At 39.5% G+C, this 18,131-nt stretch overlaps 1 protein-coding gene across 2 annotated transcripts in view; it reads right to left on the reverse strand.

The window, feature by feature from the left end:
• PRDM5 (PR/SET domain 5) overlaps positions 1–18,131 on the reverse strand; it is a 138,219-nt gene that overhangs the window by 115,155 nt on the left and 4,933 nt on the right. For both annotated transcript variants that reach the window (XM_078852476.1, XM_078852475.1), the window contains exon 2: positions 12,309–12,392. In XM_078852476.1, coding sequence (XP_078708602.1) covers positions 12,309–12,392 — 84 coding nt within the window. The remainder of the gene's footprint in view (positions 1–12,308; positions 12,393–18,131) is intronic.

Here is an 18,131-nt window from a genome sequence, read left to right on the forward strand (position 1 = left end):
GTAGGAGCCATTCAAAGACACGTTTCACAGATATGTGCTAAAATCCTATGCTCAGATGTGCTGGTAAAACTGTTCAGCCATCCAAGGGGACAGAACTAAGATGGCTGCCACTCAGACAGATGCTGTATTGCAGGTGTGCTCATAATTGCCACAGCTGCTGCCACTGTAGCAAAGGGATTTCCCCTCCTTCATACCCCACCAGTGCTATTAAGAAAGCATAAGAAATGTACTATGTAATTTCAGTACCTCACCCCCACCACAGCAGCTCCTCCAGCTGTGCTAGTGAGAAAGCAAGAGAGGAGATGGTGCCAAGCAGCAGTTGGGCAACAGTCCTGAAGATGCAGCAGTTTGCCTCTCTCCTCATCAGGCTGGGGCCTGGCAGGCAGGCAGACACTGGAGCCTCCAGAGCCAATACTGGAAGGGAACATGGAGCCTACACTTGCCCTCTCCCACCACCACCCAGGGGAAAATGGCTCCCACTTATAATCCCCCGCAGCTAGGAGATACTCACTACCCTATCCCCAACCCTTTCTACACAAACTACGGTTTTCTGGCTTTCCTGGCTCCAAAGGACCCTATACCCACCCACCCACCAATGATGACACACTCCCACACAAGACTTTAAGGATCAAGGGGTGGCTTGATTACAGTCTATAAGTAGCTACATGGGGAACAAATATTTAATAGCAAGCTCTTCAATCCATCAGAGAAAGTTACATCATCATCCAATAGCTGGAAGTTGAAGCTAGACAAATTCAGACTGGAAATAAGTCATACTTTTTTTTTTTTTAAATAGTAAGGATAATTAACCATTGGAACAATTTACCAAGGGTCATGGACTGGAAGTTTTCCTAAAAGATATGCTCTAAGAATCATTTTGGAGACGTTCGATGGCTTGTGTTATACAGGAGATCAGACTAGATGATCACAATGGTCCCTTCTGGCATTGGAATCTATGACCAGAAGTGATGTGCTCCATATACGTCCAACCACCCCACATCTAGAGGCTGCCGGAGAATCTGCCTGCCACTACTATTGTCAACAGGGAATTGTACGGAATCGATGGATTTTTTTTTTTTAAGGGGAAAAGAAGGAAAGAATATTTAACCAGGGAAACTCACATGTATCACAGACTCAGGCTGGATGTGTCTGAGGGAGCCTTCTGCAAAGAGTCTAACAGCGCAGCATTGCCTATTCTCCACACCCCCACGTATATATCTAAATACTGGCCATTCATAAGAGATTGTAAAAAGCCTATTTAAAAGAAGACAACATTTATATTGCTAGTGGCAATATGTTCATGTTCCCTACCTTGCCAGTAAACCGTGTCCTGACACCTGACTGCATGAATCATTACATATATTTGAAATTATATTTTCCAGCTTGGTAATAATGGGTCTAGTCTGTGTCCAGCAAAATGATATGCCCAGTTTTAAGTACAATTCCTGAAAATCAGCAAGTGATATCTGGCCTCGTAGTCCATCAAGAAAGGATTTTAAAAATGATTCAAACAACTGTTGGCAATTATTTCAGCTGAAATGCTTTTTTAAAATGGTTTCCTAACAAGGCCAAACTTTAAGTGTTTAAATCTCACAAGACCCCTGTGAGGTAAATAAGTATTCAGGCATCTACAATATTACCCATGAATAAAGTGAGGCCCTGAAAAGTTAAATGATGTGCCTGAGGTCACACTGAAAGTCAGTGTCAGAGCTGGAAATGGAACTCAATAATTGGGCCAAAAAACATGTGCTTTCACTATTACACGGCAATCAAGTAATGTTTGTAAAATCATTGCTCTGATTGAAAAGTCTTTCCATGAATGAGTAGAATGGATTTAATTTAACTGAGAGAGAGGACGTGATCAAGTTGCAGTGGGGGAGGTTTAGATTGGATATTAGGAAAAACTTTTTCACTAAGAGGGTGGTGAAACACTGGAATGCGTTACCTAGGGAGGTGGTAGAATCTCCTTCCTTAGAGGTTTTTAAGGTCAGGCTTGACAAAGCCCTGGCTGGGATGATTTAACTGGGAATTGGTCCTGCTTCGAGCAGGGGGTTGGACTAGATGACCTTCTGGGGTCCCTTCCAACCCTGATATTCTATGATTCTATGATTCTATGATCCCCATCCTCCCAGCCCGCAGCCCTCTAAACAGAAGGGCAAATCTGCAGACAGGTTGAGCCTCATGTTCTAGCATCAGCAGCAGTTAGGTAATATGCTAGTAGAGCATTATAAATAATTAGATATCTAAAATGTATGAAGATATCTACACTGTGCAAAAAAAAAAAAGGAGTACTTGTGGCACCTTAGAGACTAACAAATTAAGGTGCCACTAGTACTCCTTTTCTTTTTGCGAATACAGACTAACACGGCTGCTACTCTGAAACCTACACTGTGCAGTGGATGATAGAACACTTTTCATATTAATGTCTGGAAAATAGCTATCTGAGCTTGAACACAATGGTGTCAAATACATTACTGAGTTAATTCAGTCAAATTTCTTTTACAATAAATGAAGTAACTGAGACTTATGGGGACCTCATACAGGAGGATTTTTTGCCCTCTGACTAAGCTGGAGATCACTGAAGCCTGCAACAACGTTTCAATCACAGTACCGCTACAAAAAGTACTAGAAAACACACATCTCCAGCAACTGTAGAAGCTACCAGATGCAATTTTTCAAAGAGCTAAATAATAACGCCCAAGCTGCTTTTAACACCTTTCCACAGCATGGTCCTTGCCATTTGCTGGATGGCATTATTAAGCCTGCAATGAAGTTACCTCCAGTTTTTCAAATTTTATTTAACTTTGTCGTGCATTCTGCTACACTATTTAAATATGCACATGAGCTCAAATGCAAATACAGTGCTGTGTGCACCTGGCAGGGAAGGAAAAAAACAACACACCACCTGTGACAATAAGCAGACAGTTCTCTGCACTGCATGCAGTAAACACATTAGTTGGGATACAGAGACCATTTTTTGAGATTTTTATTAAGTGAGAATGCAAAGACCTATATTTCCATATAAACAGTGAGATCATGAAAAATACTGTTTACTGCACTCTGCTTTAAAAAAAAAAAAAACAACTACAAAAAACCACCCAGAATTCCTATTGTAGATAGTATGAAGCAGCTAGAACAAGACGACACCCTTGTACATGAGGAACTGCACTGAGTTCCGGAAACATATGCCCTTACAGAACTGATTGCAGGATCCAGACTTAGCTTTTTAATGTTGCTACAGGAGATATTAGATTATCAATTGAGAGCAAACTTGGGAACACCTGATCCAGTGATTCTTGGTTTGCTTGCAACTGAGACACAATCGCATCTGGAGGAGATTGCTCATCATTCATTTCCCCCCAATGCATGAAATATGCTATGCCTCACTGCTTGTCATTCATAAAATTCCAGCTTTTGATATCAATGAAGTCTTATGATACAACACTACACAGATATTGGACACTTTCAGAAGGGAAAATTCTCTGTAATAAAAATTACAGTTTAAAATGTGATCTATTTCATTTCTCTAAAAGAAAATTCTCAGATTTCTATTAATATCTTGCTGATTCTTCTCCAGAGAAAGGTAAGGATGTATAAGTAGGGCCCTTCCAAATTCATATTCCATTTTGGTCAATTTCACAGTCATAGGATTTTTTAAAAACGTAAATTTCATGATTTCTGATATTTAAGTCTAAAATTTCCTGGTGTTGTAATTGTACGGGTCCTGACCCAAAAAGGAGTTGTGGGGTTTGCAAGGTTATTATGGGGGAGCAGGAGTTGTGGTACTGCTACCCTTACTTCTGCGCTGCTGCTGGCAGCGGCTCTGCCTTCAGAGCTGGGCGGCCAGAAGCCCAGCTCTGAAGGCAGAGCCGCTGCCAGCAGCAGTGCAGAAGGAAGGAGGGTATGGTATGGTATTGCCACCCTTACTCCTGTGCTGCTGCCTTCAGAGCTGGGCTCAGTCAGCAGCTGCCTCTCTTCGGCTGCCGAGCTCTGAAGGCCGCAGTGCAGAAGTAAAGCTGGCATGGTATGGTATTGCCACCTTTACTTCTGTGCTGCTGCTGGCAGGGAGCTGCCTTCAGAGCCGAGCGCCCGGCCAACAGCCACTGCCCTCTGGTTGCCCAGCTCTGAAGGCAGCCCAGACGTAAGGGTGGCAATACTGTGACCCCCCCCTAAAATAACTTTGCAAATCCCACACACACAGAGCTCCCTTTTTGAGTCAGGACTCCCAGTTAGAGAAACACTGATCTCCCCTGTGAAATCTGTGTAGTACAGGGTACAAGTACAGAAAAGACCAGATTTCATAGTCTGGGACACATTTTTCATGGCCGTGAATTTGGTAGGGCCCTATGTATAAGGATCCACTTAAATGTATTGTATGATCTACTATAACAAAGTTTAAATTGGAGTACTAACACTTAATGCAATCAACTCCTGATTTTAAAGCCATTTTGAAAACATTTAATATTTTAAAGACGTTTAATAATTAAGGGCTTAATTCTTCACTCACAACAAGCCACACCTCCTCCGAGTAGTCCCATAGAAATCACTCAACTAAACGTGCAGCAAGGTGCTACTCAATGGGCCTGTTCCAAAGACCACTGAAGTCAATATCTTTTATTAGAGCTGAAGTGAGTAAAGGTGATAAAAATCAAGCTTAAACCAAACACTTAATAAAATACATGAATCTATACTAAATAACTGATGAAAAACTGCAGTAAGAAAAATTATTACTGGTCAAATTAGGATGGCCATAAAACCCCACCGAAAAGCATTTCTGTAAGTTTCAAAATTTATGCCAAAATTTGAAAATTAAAATTAAAATCAGGGTAAGGGAAAAACAACTGGAAACTCTATTTCCAATGTTTGAGCTTGGATGTGGTGGTAATTTTAAATACAGGCACATACATTTATGTGCGTGATTGTGAGGATGGCAGGAGAAATAGATAACGAATATTTCTGGAAAGAGGAGTAAACAAAGCTGCCTACTGAGCCATTAAATCAAACCATTTTAGAAGATGCCTTAAATGTAAAAATTCTCTAAAGAATAAAAGCATCAGAAGAAGATTCCATCATGTCGCAGAAGAACTGCAGACTACATTGCTGAATCACAATTCACTGACATTGCAAGCATTAATCTCGGAGCAAGAAAACAGAACAAGCTTCAGTTCAAGATTTTTTTCTTCTTTGAAATCTCAGAACCATTATGAGCTGTTGCATTGTGTATAAAGAGCACTCCTCCCATTCTAGCTCACATTTCTGATTAGCAGGAAAGATAATATAATTCTACCAAAGATTAATTAAAAACTTTCAATTTTTCATACCTTGAACAGAAACATTATGGGTCTGATCCAAAGCCCACTAAAGTCAATGGAAGTCAGGTCTTATAACTGTAACCAATTTGTCACTGCAACAGTGTTGAGAGTAAGTAGCAGAAACAAAAGGTCGTTTCATTCTCTAATATAAATAAACATAAGCAGTAGCTCCCATAAGAAGACTGATTTCTAGCATATGTCTGCTCCTCTCATATTTAATTTACAGCATTATCTTGGCAGATAGACAGAAGCCAAACCTAAAATATATAATGTTAATTGCTATAAGTGTATTATGTGCCAGCTTACCCTGACCAACATTTCTTCATGGTTTGTCAGGAAATTTCGAAAGGACTAAGTCCTTCCAGTCCTCTCTGCATTAATGTTTGCCAAAAATCAATATTAAAACAATGTTTGCCATATTCCAACATTACTCAAAATGAAAAGCCACTTGCTTGGTTTTGGGAAAATGAGAAAAACATATGCAAGAGAACACCTTCTCCCCCCTCCCCCCCACACACACAACCTGCAGAAAACAAATACTGGGGGTAACATTAAAGTAGCCTCCCGAGGTTAAAAGTTATGTAAAATAATACGATGCCCAAACAGTATTCTGTTCTGCCTTTATTTTCCCTTTGGGCAATTTTAAACTTTGCTTTATTTGCCATGCTTTGGATTATATTCGAAATAAAACAGATGGACTTCAGCATTGAACGTATAAATGCCATCAGGGCATTTGTGTGGCCCTAAAAATTATGAGGCCAAAGCTCTCTTTCACAGATCATCATCAAAAATTAGTTGCATCTAAACAGTATGACATGTAGTTAGTCCAAGAGACTGATGACCTTCGAGAAAAATGTTTGAGTTGTATTTTTTTAAATGATTTCTAACTACTTGGTTATCTAAGCTACATTTTTTTCACCCCCTTAACTCTTCAATAATAAATTGCAAGCTGTAGCTTTTACTGAGTTGAATTTGACAGCTGAATCCAGGATGCTCTTGTATCAATCCTTCAGAGAGTCTCTTGAATGAGCAAGTGTAAATGTTTGACTTTTTCAAAAGAGTACAAGTCACATAGGAATTGCAGGCAGAATAAGGACATTCTGCTATATATAACAATCACAAATATTGATATTCTCAGAAAGTTATTTAACACAATTACTGCAGATCACTAGAACACAGAAATTCTTTAAAGTACTATATTTTACAAAGACCAAAGAAAACCATGGAAGTATAGTTCTGTCTCAGTTTGACCTTTTACAAAAGCTCATTCAGAATGTTGTTCTCATCACAGACCAAGCACAGACCACATTACAAACCACTACGTATGGTGCAACACCGGAAACGTATCTTGGTAATATTTTTTCAGGTGAGCCCAGCAGAAAGACTATATTTCCCCTGAATTTTCTAGAAGATGATCCCACTAAATGGAGGCGAAGATCACACGTGACACAGTGAGAAAACATGTTCTGTCAATGTCCATATTTATCCAATCTATGAAAAAGTAGAGCATTTTCCTTCTTAGTCTCATATGTAAAGGTGTCCTCTCCAAAAATGCAGTATTTTGATTAACAGATTTACACTTTAAAGTAATTTTGCCTTAATAGTCATTAAAATATGTATTCATATTACACTTGGTCCAAGTAAATGGCTACTAACTTAGCAAGCTGTAACTGCCCTACAGAGTTTCTGGAAAACCATCTATTTGGCCTGTTCAGCTGCTTTTTACTTTATACATTCCTGGACCCAATTTTCAACTCCTGGCTACTCAGCAGGATTAAAATTACATTATAGAACTTGTATTCAGATCAACTCCAGTAAACACGAACTGCCTGCATTCAAACATCCAGGAAATCATAAAATTTGGTATGCAGGAATCTTTTCAAGACTCTCAAAACTAGGTTGGAGGAAGATGTCATGCAATGGGGTTTTAGAACAACTCCAAAAAAAACCTCATTTTCTGGTTTGCTATCAATGGGGCCATATTAATGTTGTCAGTAAACACATGTGTCTGGCTTTTATTTTTTGCCTTATAAAGAAAGGATACATTCAATATAAACATCAGCAACAAGGAATTTAAAAGGCTATTGCATTCCATAAGCAACCTAAATTAGCAGGCCTTCATCTTGGTGCCTTTATCTACCCAATGTGTTCTAAAGTCTACCCCAGGTAGAATATCTTATTGCTTGAAGGTAACCTATAGAAATGCAGTGAAAAAGTGAGATAGTTGTATGATACCAAATTGTAGGGCATTCAGTACACAACTGACATCAAATGTATACTTTTTTAAAATTGATGAAGGCCAATGAAATCAAGCCAGTTGTCATGACACCACAACTATCAGTTGCTCTCCTGGAATATAGAACCAACTCATACAACGAAGGAGCATAGGTGTGCTTGCACTGCATACATTCTCTCATAACAGTCAAAATGAGAACCAGTCAGTGTTGAAGGCCTTCACAGGCTTGAATAAACCATCCAACTGTGAACCTTTTGCAGTTCCCACATCACTAGATTTATACTGATTTGGGGTATAATGAGACTGTCTTTTAGCATTCTCTCTCATGTCGTTTAGCTATGCAGAATCTGATTCATAGTGTGCTTTTACAGATAGCTTGACTGTGGTGAGACCAGGTTATAGTGTGCATGTACTCTGGCAATGTTAATACTAATTTTTTTTTTTAAGCCTCATTTCCCTTTTAGTAAGTGCATAGATAATTCTTTGAATACATGGTTGCCTGCTGCCACACAATAAACAACTGATAGTATAGTAACCTTTATACCTCCAACCTCATGAGGTGAAAGCCGGTGGAGAAATCAGCCTGTGTTGTTCTACCCCTCCCCATCTTCAGCCACAAGCCAACCATAATACTGAGGCATGACAACTGGAATGTGTAAAATCCTGTTTTCATTTAGTAGTGAATTTTGTAAGCTATGCTGAAAAAAATAAAATAGGGAATTTTGGAGCTTTACAAATTCAAAAGAAAATGAAATTTTATTGAAAACTACATGGAAAAAAATTAGTGACAATTTCCATTTAAATTTAACAGGAACTTGTTTGCCTGCCTCAGCCAGGCCCAATTTTAAAATTTTAAGTTGATTATGGGTATAAATTCCTTAAAAGCAGAGCTTCAATGGCATAAAGAAGCCAAGCTTCCAAACCAAGCTACACTGGGTCTAGTGTATAACAGGACTAAATTCATTGAACTTTAAAAAAAAATCTCTCCATGTAAATGGTTAGCAAAGAAATATTCAGGGAGGGAGCACCCATATTGTCACTTTGAAGGGCACTAACAGAGAACAAGATCAAAACTGCAGAATAATATGCACTGAACAGAAGAAATTTTCTCTTGCTTGAGTTGGGGGGTTTTTGGCTGGATTTTCTTGGTAGAAGCCCTATTCCTATAATTGGATCTATGCCAGCAGAATTTAACTCCCTTCTGGATCCCATGGAGCCCTACTGATATTGTTAACTTCTGTAGGGCTTGTAGCTCATAGGATTATTTTGCTAGCTATTATATCCTACTAATCCAGCCAGCAGTATCAATTAATATGTTTCTTTTTCTGAAATTCATTCATTTTATTCTTATATTTTATCAGTATTAATTCCTTGGAATTTAGGATGTGTTGAGGCATGTTTCCTCTAATAAGAAGTTTTGCTGAAATGCAAGAAGCCTACTGGCCTGTAAGATCCAGTAAGATCTGCTATATAGCAAAAAGTATAATCAGTTATGAAAATGTCAGCATAAAAGCTGGCAACCTTTGGCACAGATAAGAATGGCCCTAAACTTAGGGGAACCAAACGGAGGAGCTATCCACACCACATCACAGGTTTATCTGGCATCTACAACCAGTTGGTAACTGCAGGGTACACCACAACTTAGAGTTCACCAAGAGAGCCTAGGTTGGCAGTTTGGGAGTGATATAATCCTTATTAATATATTTAGAAAGTAAGTGTCATAATCCGCTAACCTATAGGAGAAGGGTACCCATAAATTTCTTAGGGCATGGAAATAAAATTTGGGTATAGTAGGTTGGGCCTGACTTACGTAGGTCAGGATCCTATAAAATACCTTGTAAGAGAGCTCTTCTAGCTCCTGAAGCTTCGGTTTCTGGGAGTGCTTTTTCCAGTTTTCCTATATTCTATAGACTATCTAGTCTATTTTCTATCATGCTATCAGCTCAGCTTGTGCAGTATAGTATAACTACTCAACATTCCTAACCATTGGAGAAGCCAGAACCATTGTGTAATCGGGCATGCCAGGAGTGAGGCTGGTCCTTCATCTCCTATAACCGGGTCCTCAAGGAAGGGTGTGAGTAGGTTAGGTTAAGGTACTTAAAATAGAAATGTTACCACCAGGAGTTTTGGAATTCTTTTACTGTTTTGCTGTTATAAGTTTCACAGCATTTATTATTCTTATGTTAATTTAAATAAAATTTTTATCAATTTGGTATTGTCCTCAGAGTACATGTTCTTGACAAGCATCCTGAAAGTCCTCTCCCGATATAGAGCTCTTTGAGTTCTTGAACTCTGTAGTCTGAATTGGATAAGAACCTATAAATCTTCTGGTCAGATACAATCAGTGGCGAGCCATAAAAACTACCCCATCAAATTCAGGTCTACAGGCTGCATATGGGTACAAGGTTCTGCCTTCATGGATCTGATTACAAGATCAGGGCCTAACTGTGTACTACTTACATTTGAGGAATAGTATCAGGGGAGCACAGAGTGAATCTGAAAACTACTGCATTTAGTACTGTGTACTGCATTTAGTACTACTGTGTCTAGCTGCAGCTCAGAGCTTTCTGTCCTGCTGGACTATCATAAAGCTATTGTGACACCCTGACACCCCAATATTCACGGTCATGTAATTCGGATATGTCCTATACAAAGTATGCCTTGTGAGGTGTCATTCTAAAAGTCTTGATCTGCTAGACAGTAATATCTAATTGGATTGTATGTGCTATCGTCATGTGTGAAGTTATGAAGTTTGGCTATTTATGTGTTGCTGAAATATGTCCTGAGGTTGAAAACACCCACAAGCAGTCTTTCAGGTACGACAGTAAAAAGGCCAAATAATGTTAATGGCTTATTGAGGAAATGCACACAAGCACAAGGATTACCCCAGGAACTGCGTACAATAGAAACTTCTCAGAGATAGCACTACACAATGGGAACTATTTGACCCAGGTCACAGCAAAAGAGCTTTCCAGCAAGTGCGGAGAAGATATAAAAAGCAGGAAAATGACAGTATGGGGGGGTGGGGTCCTCACTCCTCCTACAACACCACACTTGGAAACACCTGAGGAACAAAGACTGAACTGTGGAAAATGATGGTCCCACGCTTGAAAGATTTTTAGCCTGTGAATAAAAACCTGGGAAAGCCAAGACAACTTGTGCCTTAAGAATCTGCCAACCTGTTTATCACTCGGTGAGAATTTGCTAATTTATCTCTTACCTATCTAGTATGTTAAGCTCAGTTTGTGGTTTTTGTTTATTTACTAAGGTAACTGTGGTGTGCACATCTCTCTCTACACTGAGGGAGAGGATGAATTTTTATGAGCTTGCGCTGTGCATATCTTTCTATACAGTGCAAGACAGGATTATTTTGGGTTTATCTCCCAAAAAGATTGTGCACTTGAGTGCTGGGTGAGTCCCCTCACACAGAGCTGACTTCAGTCTGTATCTGCATCTAAGTGTGCCCTACCTGTGTGTGTGTGCTGCAAGAGGCCGGAGAGCCTAATCCAGTAAAACAGGGAGAGGGAATCCAGGCTGATGGAGCAAGAGAGGCTCAGTGAAACCCCAGTACATCAGGTGGCATCCCAGATGGGGGGAGTCCAACCTGTCACAGCTATATATTGTACTGCAATTGTTGTTAAAAAAAAATGGTAGCCACCTGTATAACACAGTGCCCAAATCATATCAATGAAGATTTAAAAACATTTCCAGACTTATTGAATACTGCTTTCAAATATCCGTACTTAAAACACCCTGAACGTGGAAAGTGCTATATAAAAGTAATGCAGTTTTTCTGTAGCAACCTGTGGGACATTGAGGGGAGCATGCCACAGAGTAGCTGCTCCATGGCTCTTCCTTACCATCAGTCCCACAGAGCTCCACCCATCCAGCTAAGCTTCTCCAAAGCTTGAGGAGATTGTGCTATGCAGCCACTGCTCCTTCCCTTCTGCAATTTTTAGGCCCTTTTACAAGTTCCTTTCTTTATCCTCCTCTACACTTGCAGAATAGAGAGAAGAGAGGAGCTAATTACCCACTAACCTACAGCACAGATCTACAATACAACTGGAACAGTTTGAAAGCAGCATGAGGCTGGGGCCCAAAAAAGCCTTATAACCATGTTAGACTGTAACAATGTTTGAAAAAATTTTCAAACACTAGCAAATACAGGACCTAATCCTAGGTAACTCAAACCCAATGATGAGGCCACAAAGCTGCTCCCTAATATAATTTTTTAATCTCTGCCATTGCAATATGTTCAGCTTTTAAAGGGGCACCGTCACGCTAAAATTTTAAGAAAATAATAAGAAGAAGAGGAATAAACATTTCTTAACTCTATCACTAATTTACATTTTTGTTATTTTTTTAAAAAAGGCTGCAGTGTTCATAATCAGCTTTTCACCTTTCTTGTTGTTTACTTTTTTCATATTCCTCAGCATGGATGGCAATCAGTTTCATTCTTAGGGTCTCATAAATTAGCAGAATTTAAGTGTTATTCCTTATTCCCTTAAAAGGAAATGGCTTCCCTTAAAATACATTTTAAAAAAAATCATAGAAACATTTATATTGATGTTAGGCTTTGTAAAAACTCCTACTTGGGGTCAAAATAGTCCCTCGAAGTTAATAAATTATTTAATATAGTAATTAAGAGCCTAATTCTGCAAATGCTTTCTACTGGGTATAATATCACTTTGGGATTACTCATGGTAGCAAACACTACACGTGATAGTAAGTGTCTGCAAAATCAGCGCCATAGATCTCACCTCCCACATCAGTCTGCAGTCTGTGTTTTCATCCAGTTCTTGAGGCATTCGCTTCTCTCCTGCAAATGGGCCAAATTTTTCACCCTAAATAATGATGACACAAAGAATGCATGAGTTACCAAACTACAATCGTTTGTATCACCTTTAGCTTCAGAAGAAAAAGACCATTTTGTTCTATCAGCCTCCCATCCTTCTAAGGAGCACACATTAAACAGGGCTGCAGCTGAGAACTGGATGGCTAAAACTTAAAGTCCATACACTACTTTCAAAAGTGTCTATCATGTAGAACGACAGGCATTATTGCACAATGAGCTAATATGTTTGGTTTTTTTCTTTTCATATTTTGTGACACTTATTTTAAAACAGTTTTCCCTACCACATATATCCTCCATTTGGCAAATAATATTTTTCTATATTTTGAAAGAGGCTGAAATTCATGACACATTTGTTTAATCAAGAACTACAAAACGTCTGCACCAATATTATCTCTGCATACGGTTATACGAAAGTATTTTGCAACAGGCATCCTTATAAAGGGTAAAGTATTTGGCAGCGATAGAGTTTATATTAGATTTATTTGCGTGATTACAGCACTGCTTTTTGACGTATCAAATCAAAATGCTCAACACCGATGTTTCTGAACATACAGAAAAATCTGTATAAGTAGCACAGAGCATGTACATGTCTATAAATTAATTCAAGCCTATGTAAACAAAATAAAAAATGTAAAATATTACCTGTTATTCACAACACATGCCATGAAAGTTTGAATTGATATGTTCCCCCAACAGTTTTGTCCCAAACATACCACATTAGCAGCATGGTCAACCATTTAACTAGGACTTTATTATAATAAATATAGTGTTGTCTTCAGTTTGCAGCAACAGAACTTGTATATTGTTGGGCTGCAAAATACTTTTTTGTTGAAAGCATTATCCCAACTGAAATGCTTTATGTTCCTTGTTCTGTGGCATAATTTTCTGTTGTTCAATAAAAAAGTGTTTTTATGTAGTACGTGTTCACATTTTTAAATATACGTTCTTGTCTACCATGTCCCTTTCCTGCCTCCCTACACTCAATCAGACTTGGTGGCTTTTCAGCTTCCATGCTCTGTGACTTTCTTAGACTAACTCACAGAAGGCCAACTGGGAAAAAAAACAAGGAAAGTTCAGGGACAAGGTTTGTTTGAAACATCAGAAAAATACAGGTGATATACGGTCACCTGTATAAAATGGTAGGATCACTAGGAGAGAGATTAAAAAGATATCATGAAAAGTCCTTAAGATTTGTAATTCATGGTAGAAACTCCTCAATCTACCTGATACAGGTCACATTTCCACATTGCATAATACTCAGTCCCTCAAAATTCTTCCAGGTAATCACAGAATCATGGAACTGGAAGGGACCTCAAGAGGTCATCTAGTCCAGTCCCTTACACTCAAGACAGGACTAAGTATTATCTAGACCATCCCTGACAGGTGTTTGTCCAACCTGCTCTTAAAAATCCCCAATGATGGAGATTCCACAACCTCCCTAGGCAATTTACTCCAGTGCTGAACCACCCTGACAGTTAGGAAGTTTTTCCTAATGTCCAGCCTAAACCGCTTGTGCAGCTCCTGTCCTATCCTCAGAGGTTAAGAAAAATCATTTTTCTCCCTCCTCCTTGTAACAACCTTTTATGTACTTGAAAACTGTTAAAATGTCCCCTCTCATCTTCTCTTCTCCGGCTAGTTTTGGTGGGATGAAATTCCCACACTATAAGTTAAGTATTCCTGTCTTGTACAGACTCACAAAATAGCTATTCACTGCTGAAGCATTATAAAGTAATACAAGTTAACTGTGACTTAGCAGTGTCCAAAGACTGGATTTATAAACTGAGAACAGTTTAAGTGTAAAAAGAGACACATGTGAATTGACATATACCAAAAAATTCTGCTGTGACAGAAGGCATCAAGACCCCAATCCTGCAAAGTTTTACGCAGATGCTTAACTTTACTCAAGTAGTTCTAGCTAAACTGATATAAAACAGGTTTAAACAGACATGGGAGCGTCCACACGGAAAGCTCCACCGGTTTCACTAAAAGTGTGATGTTAAACCAGTGCAACTTCTACAGGGGGTTTTTGTTGTTATTTTTTTTTAAAACACAAGATCAAGGCCCAAGTCTGTGAGGGATGGCTGTTTGTGGCTCCTTCTCCCCCATCTTTCCAAGAGACAACACCAACATGCTCTTCAGCGTTCAAGAGCTCCTGCTAGGGACACTGAGAGCATTCCCCTTGTCTCCTTCCTCTGCAAGATGGACATACTCCTCCCTGACATCAAGATCTTCAGTCCCCTTTTGCACTCGGCCACAGAAAGGAGAGTAGACAGGTGCCACCCAAGTTGGAAAGGATATCTCCTCTTCCTTCCTACCAAGTCATAAGAGATAATGCCACGAGGCTCTTCATTACTTCATCCCACAGAGCTAGGAGAGGGAGAGTAATGGACAAAGATCAAACCTCTCGGAGGGAAGAGTGAGCATTTATGGCAGCAATTTTGGTGAAGCATAATCAGCAGCACAGGCTGAGTCTAGAGGCTAGATCAGGTGCACATAAGTAAAAATGAGAGAGGAAGGACACTCAGAAGCTATAAATGGGGTGATTACTGCAGTCCAGTAGCTGCAGCAGATTCCATGAAAAAGGCTCTGTGTTGCTCTGCTCAGCCAAACCAATATTATAATAAATTAGCTGTCTTTATACTCCTAAGTATAAAGACAATGAATAAGGGCTTCTGCTTTTAATCAAATAGAATCATCCAGTCCCTTACTTTTCAGCACTGAATCCCCAGCTTATACCATATTGTGCATTGTCTTCTCTAAAGGTTTGACTGAAAACTATATTTTATTTTTTAGTATTTAATTCTCATTTTTCATTTCCTTTCCAAATGTGAGTTTTAATATTCCACCATCTTTTAACATTAGTCATATACTAAAGCAGTAAGGGTCGCAGTGCTCAGAGGCCATTAGTCAGTCAGTAAATAGAAATGGATTACCAATACTAGACTGTCTCTCTCTATCGCTGCATCCCTAATACAATGTTTATTCTTGGAACTGGATAAAAGAACTGCAGAAATCTAAAGTACAGTTCTAACCAGAGATAAAAACATATCAACACAACCCAATTAAATATCTAAGTATTCTATGTATGAGTGCACTTTAAATAAGGTTACCTTGACAGACAGGTCCTAACAGCTAAGAAGTCACTTTTATAATTTAGTTCCTGTAAGCAAAAAAAACATAATGCCAGATTCTCCTTTACACACAAGATAGCACTACAGTTCCAGAAAACATACTTCTAAACCTTAATATCAGCAAGCACATTACTACACACACTTAGGCCTTGTCATCACTCGGAAAAATAGTGTGGTATTTTTAACACGTGCTAGCAAACATGTTAAAATTCTAGTGTAGACAAGGTAGCTGTAGCTTTAACATGTATTTCTTGGATGAGGTAAGGGTTTACTTTACCAGTCAAATCATGTTAAAACTGTAACTGCTTTGTTTACACTAGTTCATATGTGTTTGCTAACACACATTAAAAAGAAAAGGAGTACTTGTGGCACCTTAGAGACTAACCAATTTATTTGAGCATAAGCTTTCGTGGGCTACAGCTCACTTCATCGGATGCATACTGTGGAAAGTGTAGAAGATCTTTTTATACACACAAAGCATGAAAAAATACCTCCCCCACCCCCACTCTCCTGCTGGTAATAGACTATTATTAGACTATTGGTAATAGACAGCAGGAGAGTGGGGTGGGGGGGTATTTTTTCATGCTTTGTGTGTATAAAAAGATCTTCTACACTTGCCACAGTATGCATCCGATGAAGTGAGCTGTAGCTCACGAAAGCTTATGCTCAAATAAATTGGTTAGTCTCTAAGGTGCCACAAGTCCTCCTTTTCTTTTTGCGAATACAGACTAACATGGCTGTTACTCTGAAACCTGACATTAAAAATACACTTCCTCCCCTGGTGTAGACATATGGATTATTTTATGTTATCTTATGTTCTTATTTTGGTTACTGTTGATAAACATTTGTATAGCTCCATAACTTTGGAGGGTCCTGAACAGAGATCTTTAAAAGGTCACTAGTCAAAAGAATTTAACACATAAGGATGGGATTGTAACTTTACAATTTGCCCACAAGTAAAGGGAAGTGTTTAATAATACCACCTATCTCTTACATTGCATAGCTGCACTGTCCCGGGAGCAGGCCAGGGTGTAAACTGTGACTGTCACAATTAATTCCCTGGTTTCTCTCTTGATCCAGAGGCAAAGTAGTCTGTGATTGTCCTTCTCCAGCAGCAGATTACTTTTCCTTTTATGTTGGCTTAGTTCCACTGGCCAGAATTGTGAAGGAAGGAGAATCACGGTTCTGCCTACCTCCCCAATTCCACCCCACCCCTCATGGCCCCATCCACCACCCAGTCCTGCAGTGCCTGATCACGTCCTGCTGCCCCAGCCTCCCCATCTCTGTAAGTGGCAATAAGGGTAACCCATGCAGGGCAAGAGACAAACATGTAATACTAAGATAACAGACAAAGGAAAGGTCCTGGAAAAGGATGGATGAGGGTTAAGAATATGGGAGAAGGAAAGAGATTACACAGCAGACAACATAAATTCTTATATTTTAAAATAAAAGCTGCAAGAGAAATGGACAGCAGTGGAAGAGAAATTAGCAGTGGAAAGTAAGGCAAATGGAGGGCAGAAGAGAGATTTCAAGGAGGAGAGTGAGGACACTTGGTGCACACGGAGGAGGAGGTCATTGCAGACAGCTGCGTGGAAAGAAAACACAATGAGAGCAGGATGAGACAGAGCAGCAAACAAGAAGACTGGAGCCCAAGGAAACAATGGAGATGAAAATTAGATGTACACACAGGCAGAACCTAAAAGTGACCGTGTAAATCGGGGGTCTCAAACTCCGTTTGCCTTAGGGCTAGGGCCAGTCCTCAAATCCTCCCAGTGGGCCAATAATGTCACTGAAGATGGTGTTCAGAAAAGAAAACATTTATATTGTATTTTTTATTTTCAATTTCTTAGAAATAGTAAAAACGTCATACAACTGTATACAACTGTCATACAATTCTTCGCCTACCAGAGAGTTTTTAGTGTTTGCCAGGCACCTGGCAGTGCTTCAGCTCTGTCAGTTTGTTGATGTTTGGCCTCCTTGACTGAGCAATTGAAACCTTCAGGATTGCAGCAAGGTGCGCATCAGATAGGTGTGTTCGGTATTTTTGACTTTATATTCATTGTGGAAAAAAGTGATGCTGCCTCCATGGCTCCATTCCGCCACAGCATTAGCCACAGAAGGAATTCCGCCACAGCATTAGCCACAGAAGGAATTCCGCCGGCATGGCTAAACCACCTCCCTGAATGACATTAACAAAGCTGACAGAAGAACTCATTCTGCTGGCATAATGTTGTATACACTGAGGATTTTGCAGCACAGCTGTGTCAGCATTGAGCCCTGTCATAAATATAAAGGGAAGGCTAACCACCTTTAAATCCCTCCTGGCCAGAGGAAAAAACCTTTTCACCTGTAAAGTGTTAAGAAGCTAAAGATAACCTCGCTAGCACCTGACCAAAATGACCAATAAGGAGACAAGATACTTTCAAAGCTGGGAGGGGGAACCAAAGGGTTCTCTCTGTCTGTGTGTGTCTTTTACCGGGACCAGAGTAGGAATGCAGGTCAGAACTCCTGTAAAAAATCCGTGAGAAATCTAGTTAGATGTGCGTTAGATTCTATTTAGTTTAAATGGCTGATAAAATGAGTTGTGCTGAATGGAA

This window comes from Lepidochelys kempii, chromosome 4 (genome assembly GCF_965140285.1).
Source record: "Lepidochelys kempii isolate rLepKem1 chromosome 4, rLepKem1.hap1, whole genome shotgun sequence".
NCBI lineage: Eukaryota > Metazoa > Chordata > Testudines > Cheloniidae > Lepidochelys > Lepidochelys kempii.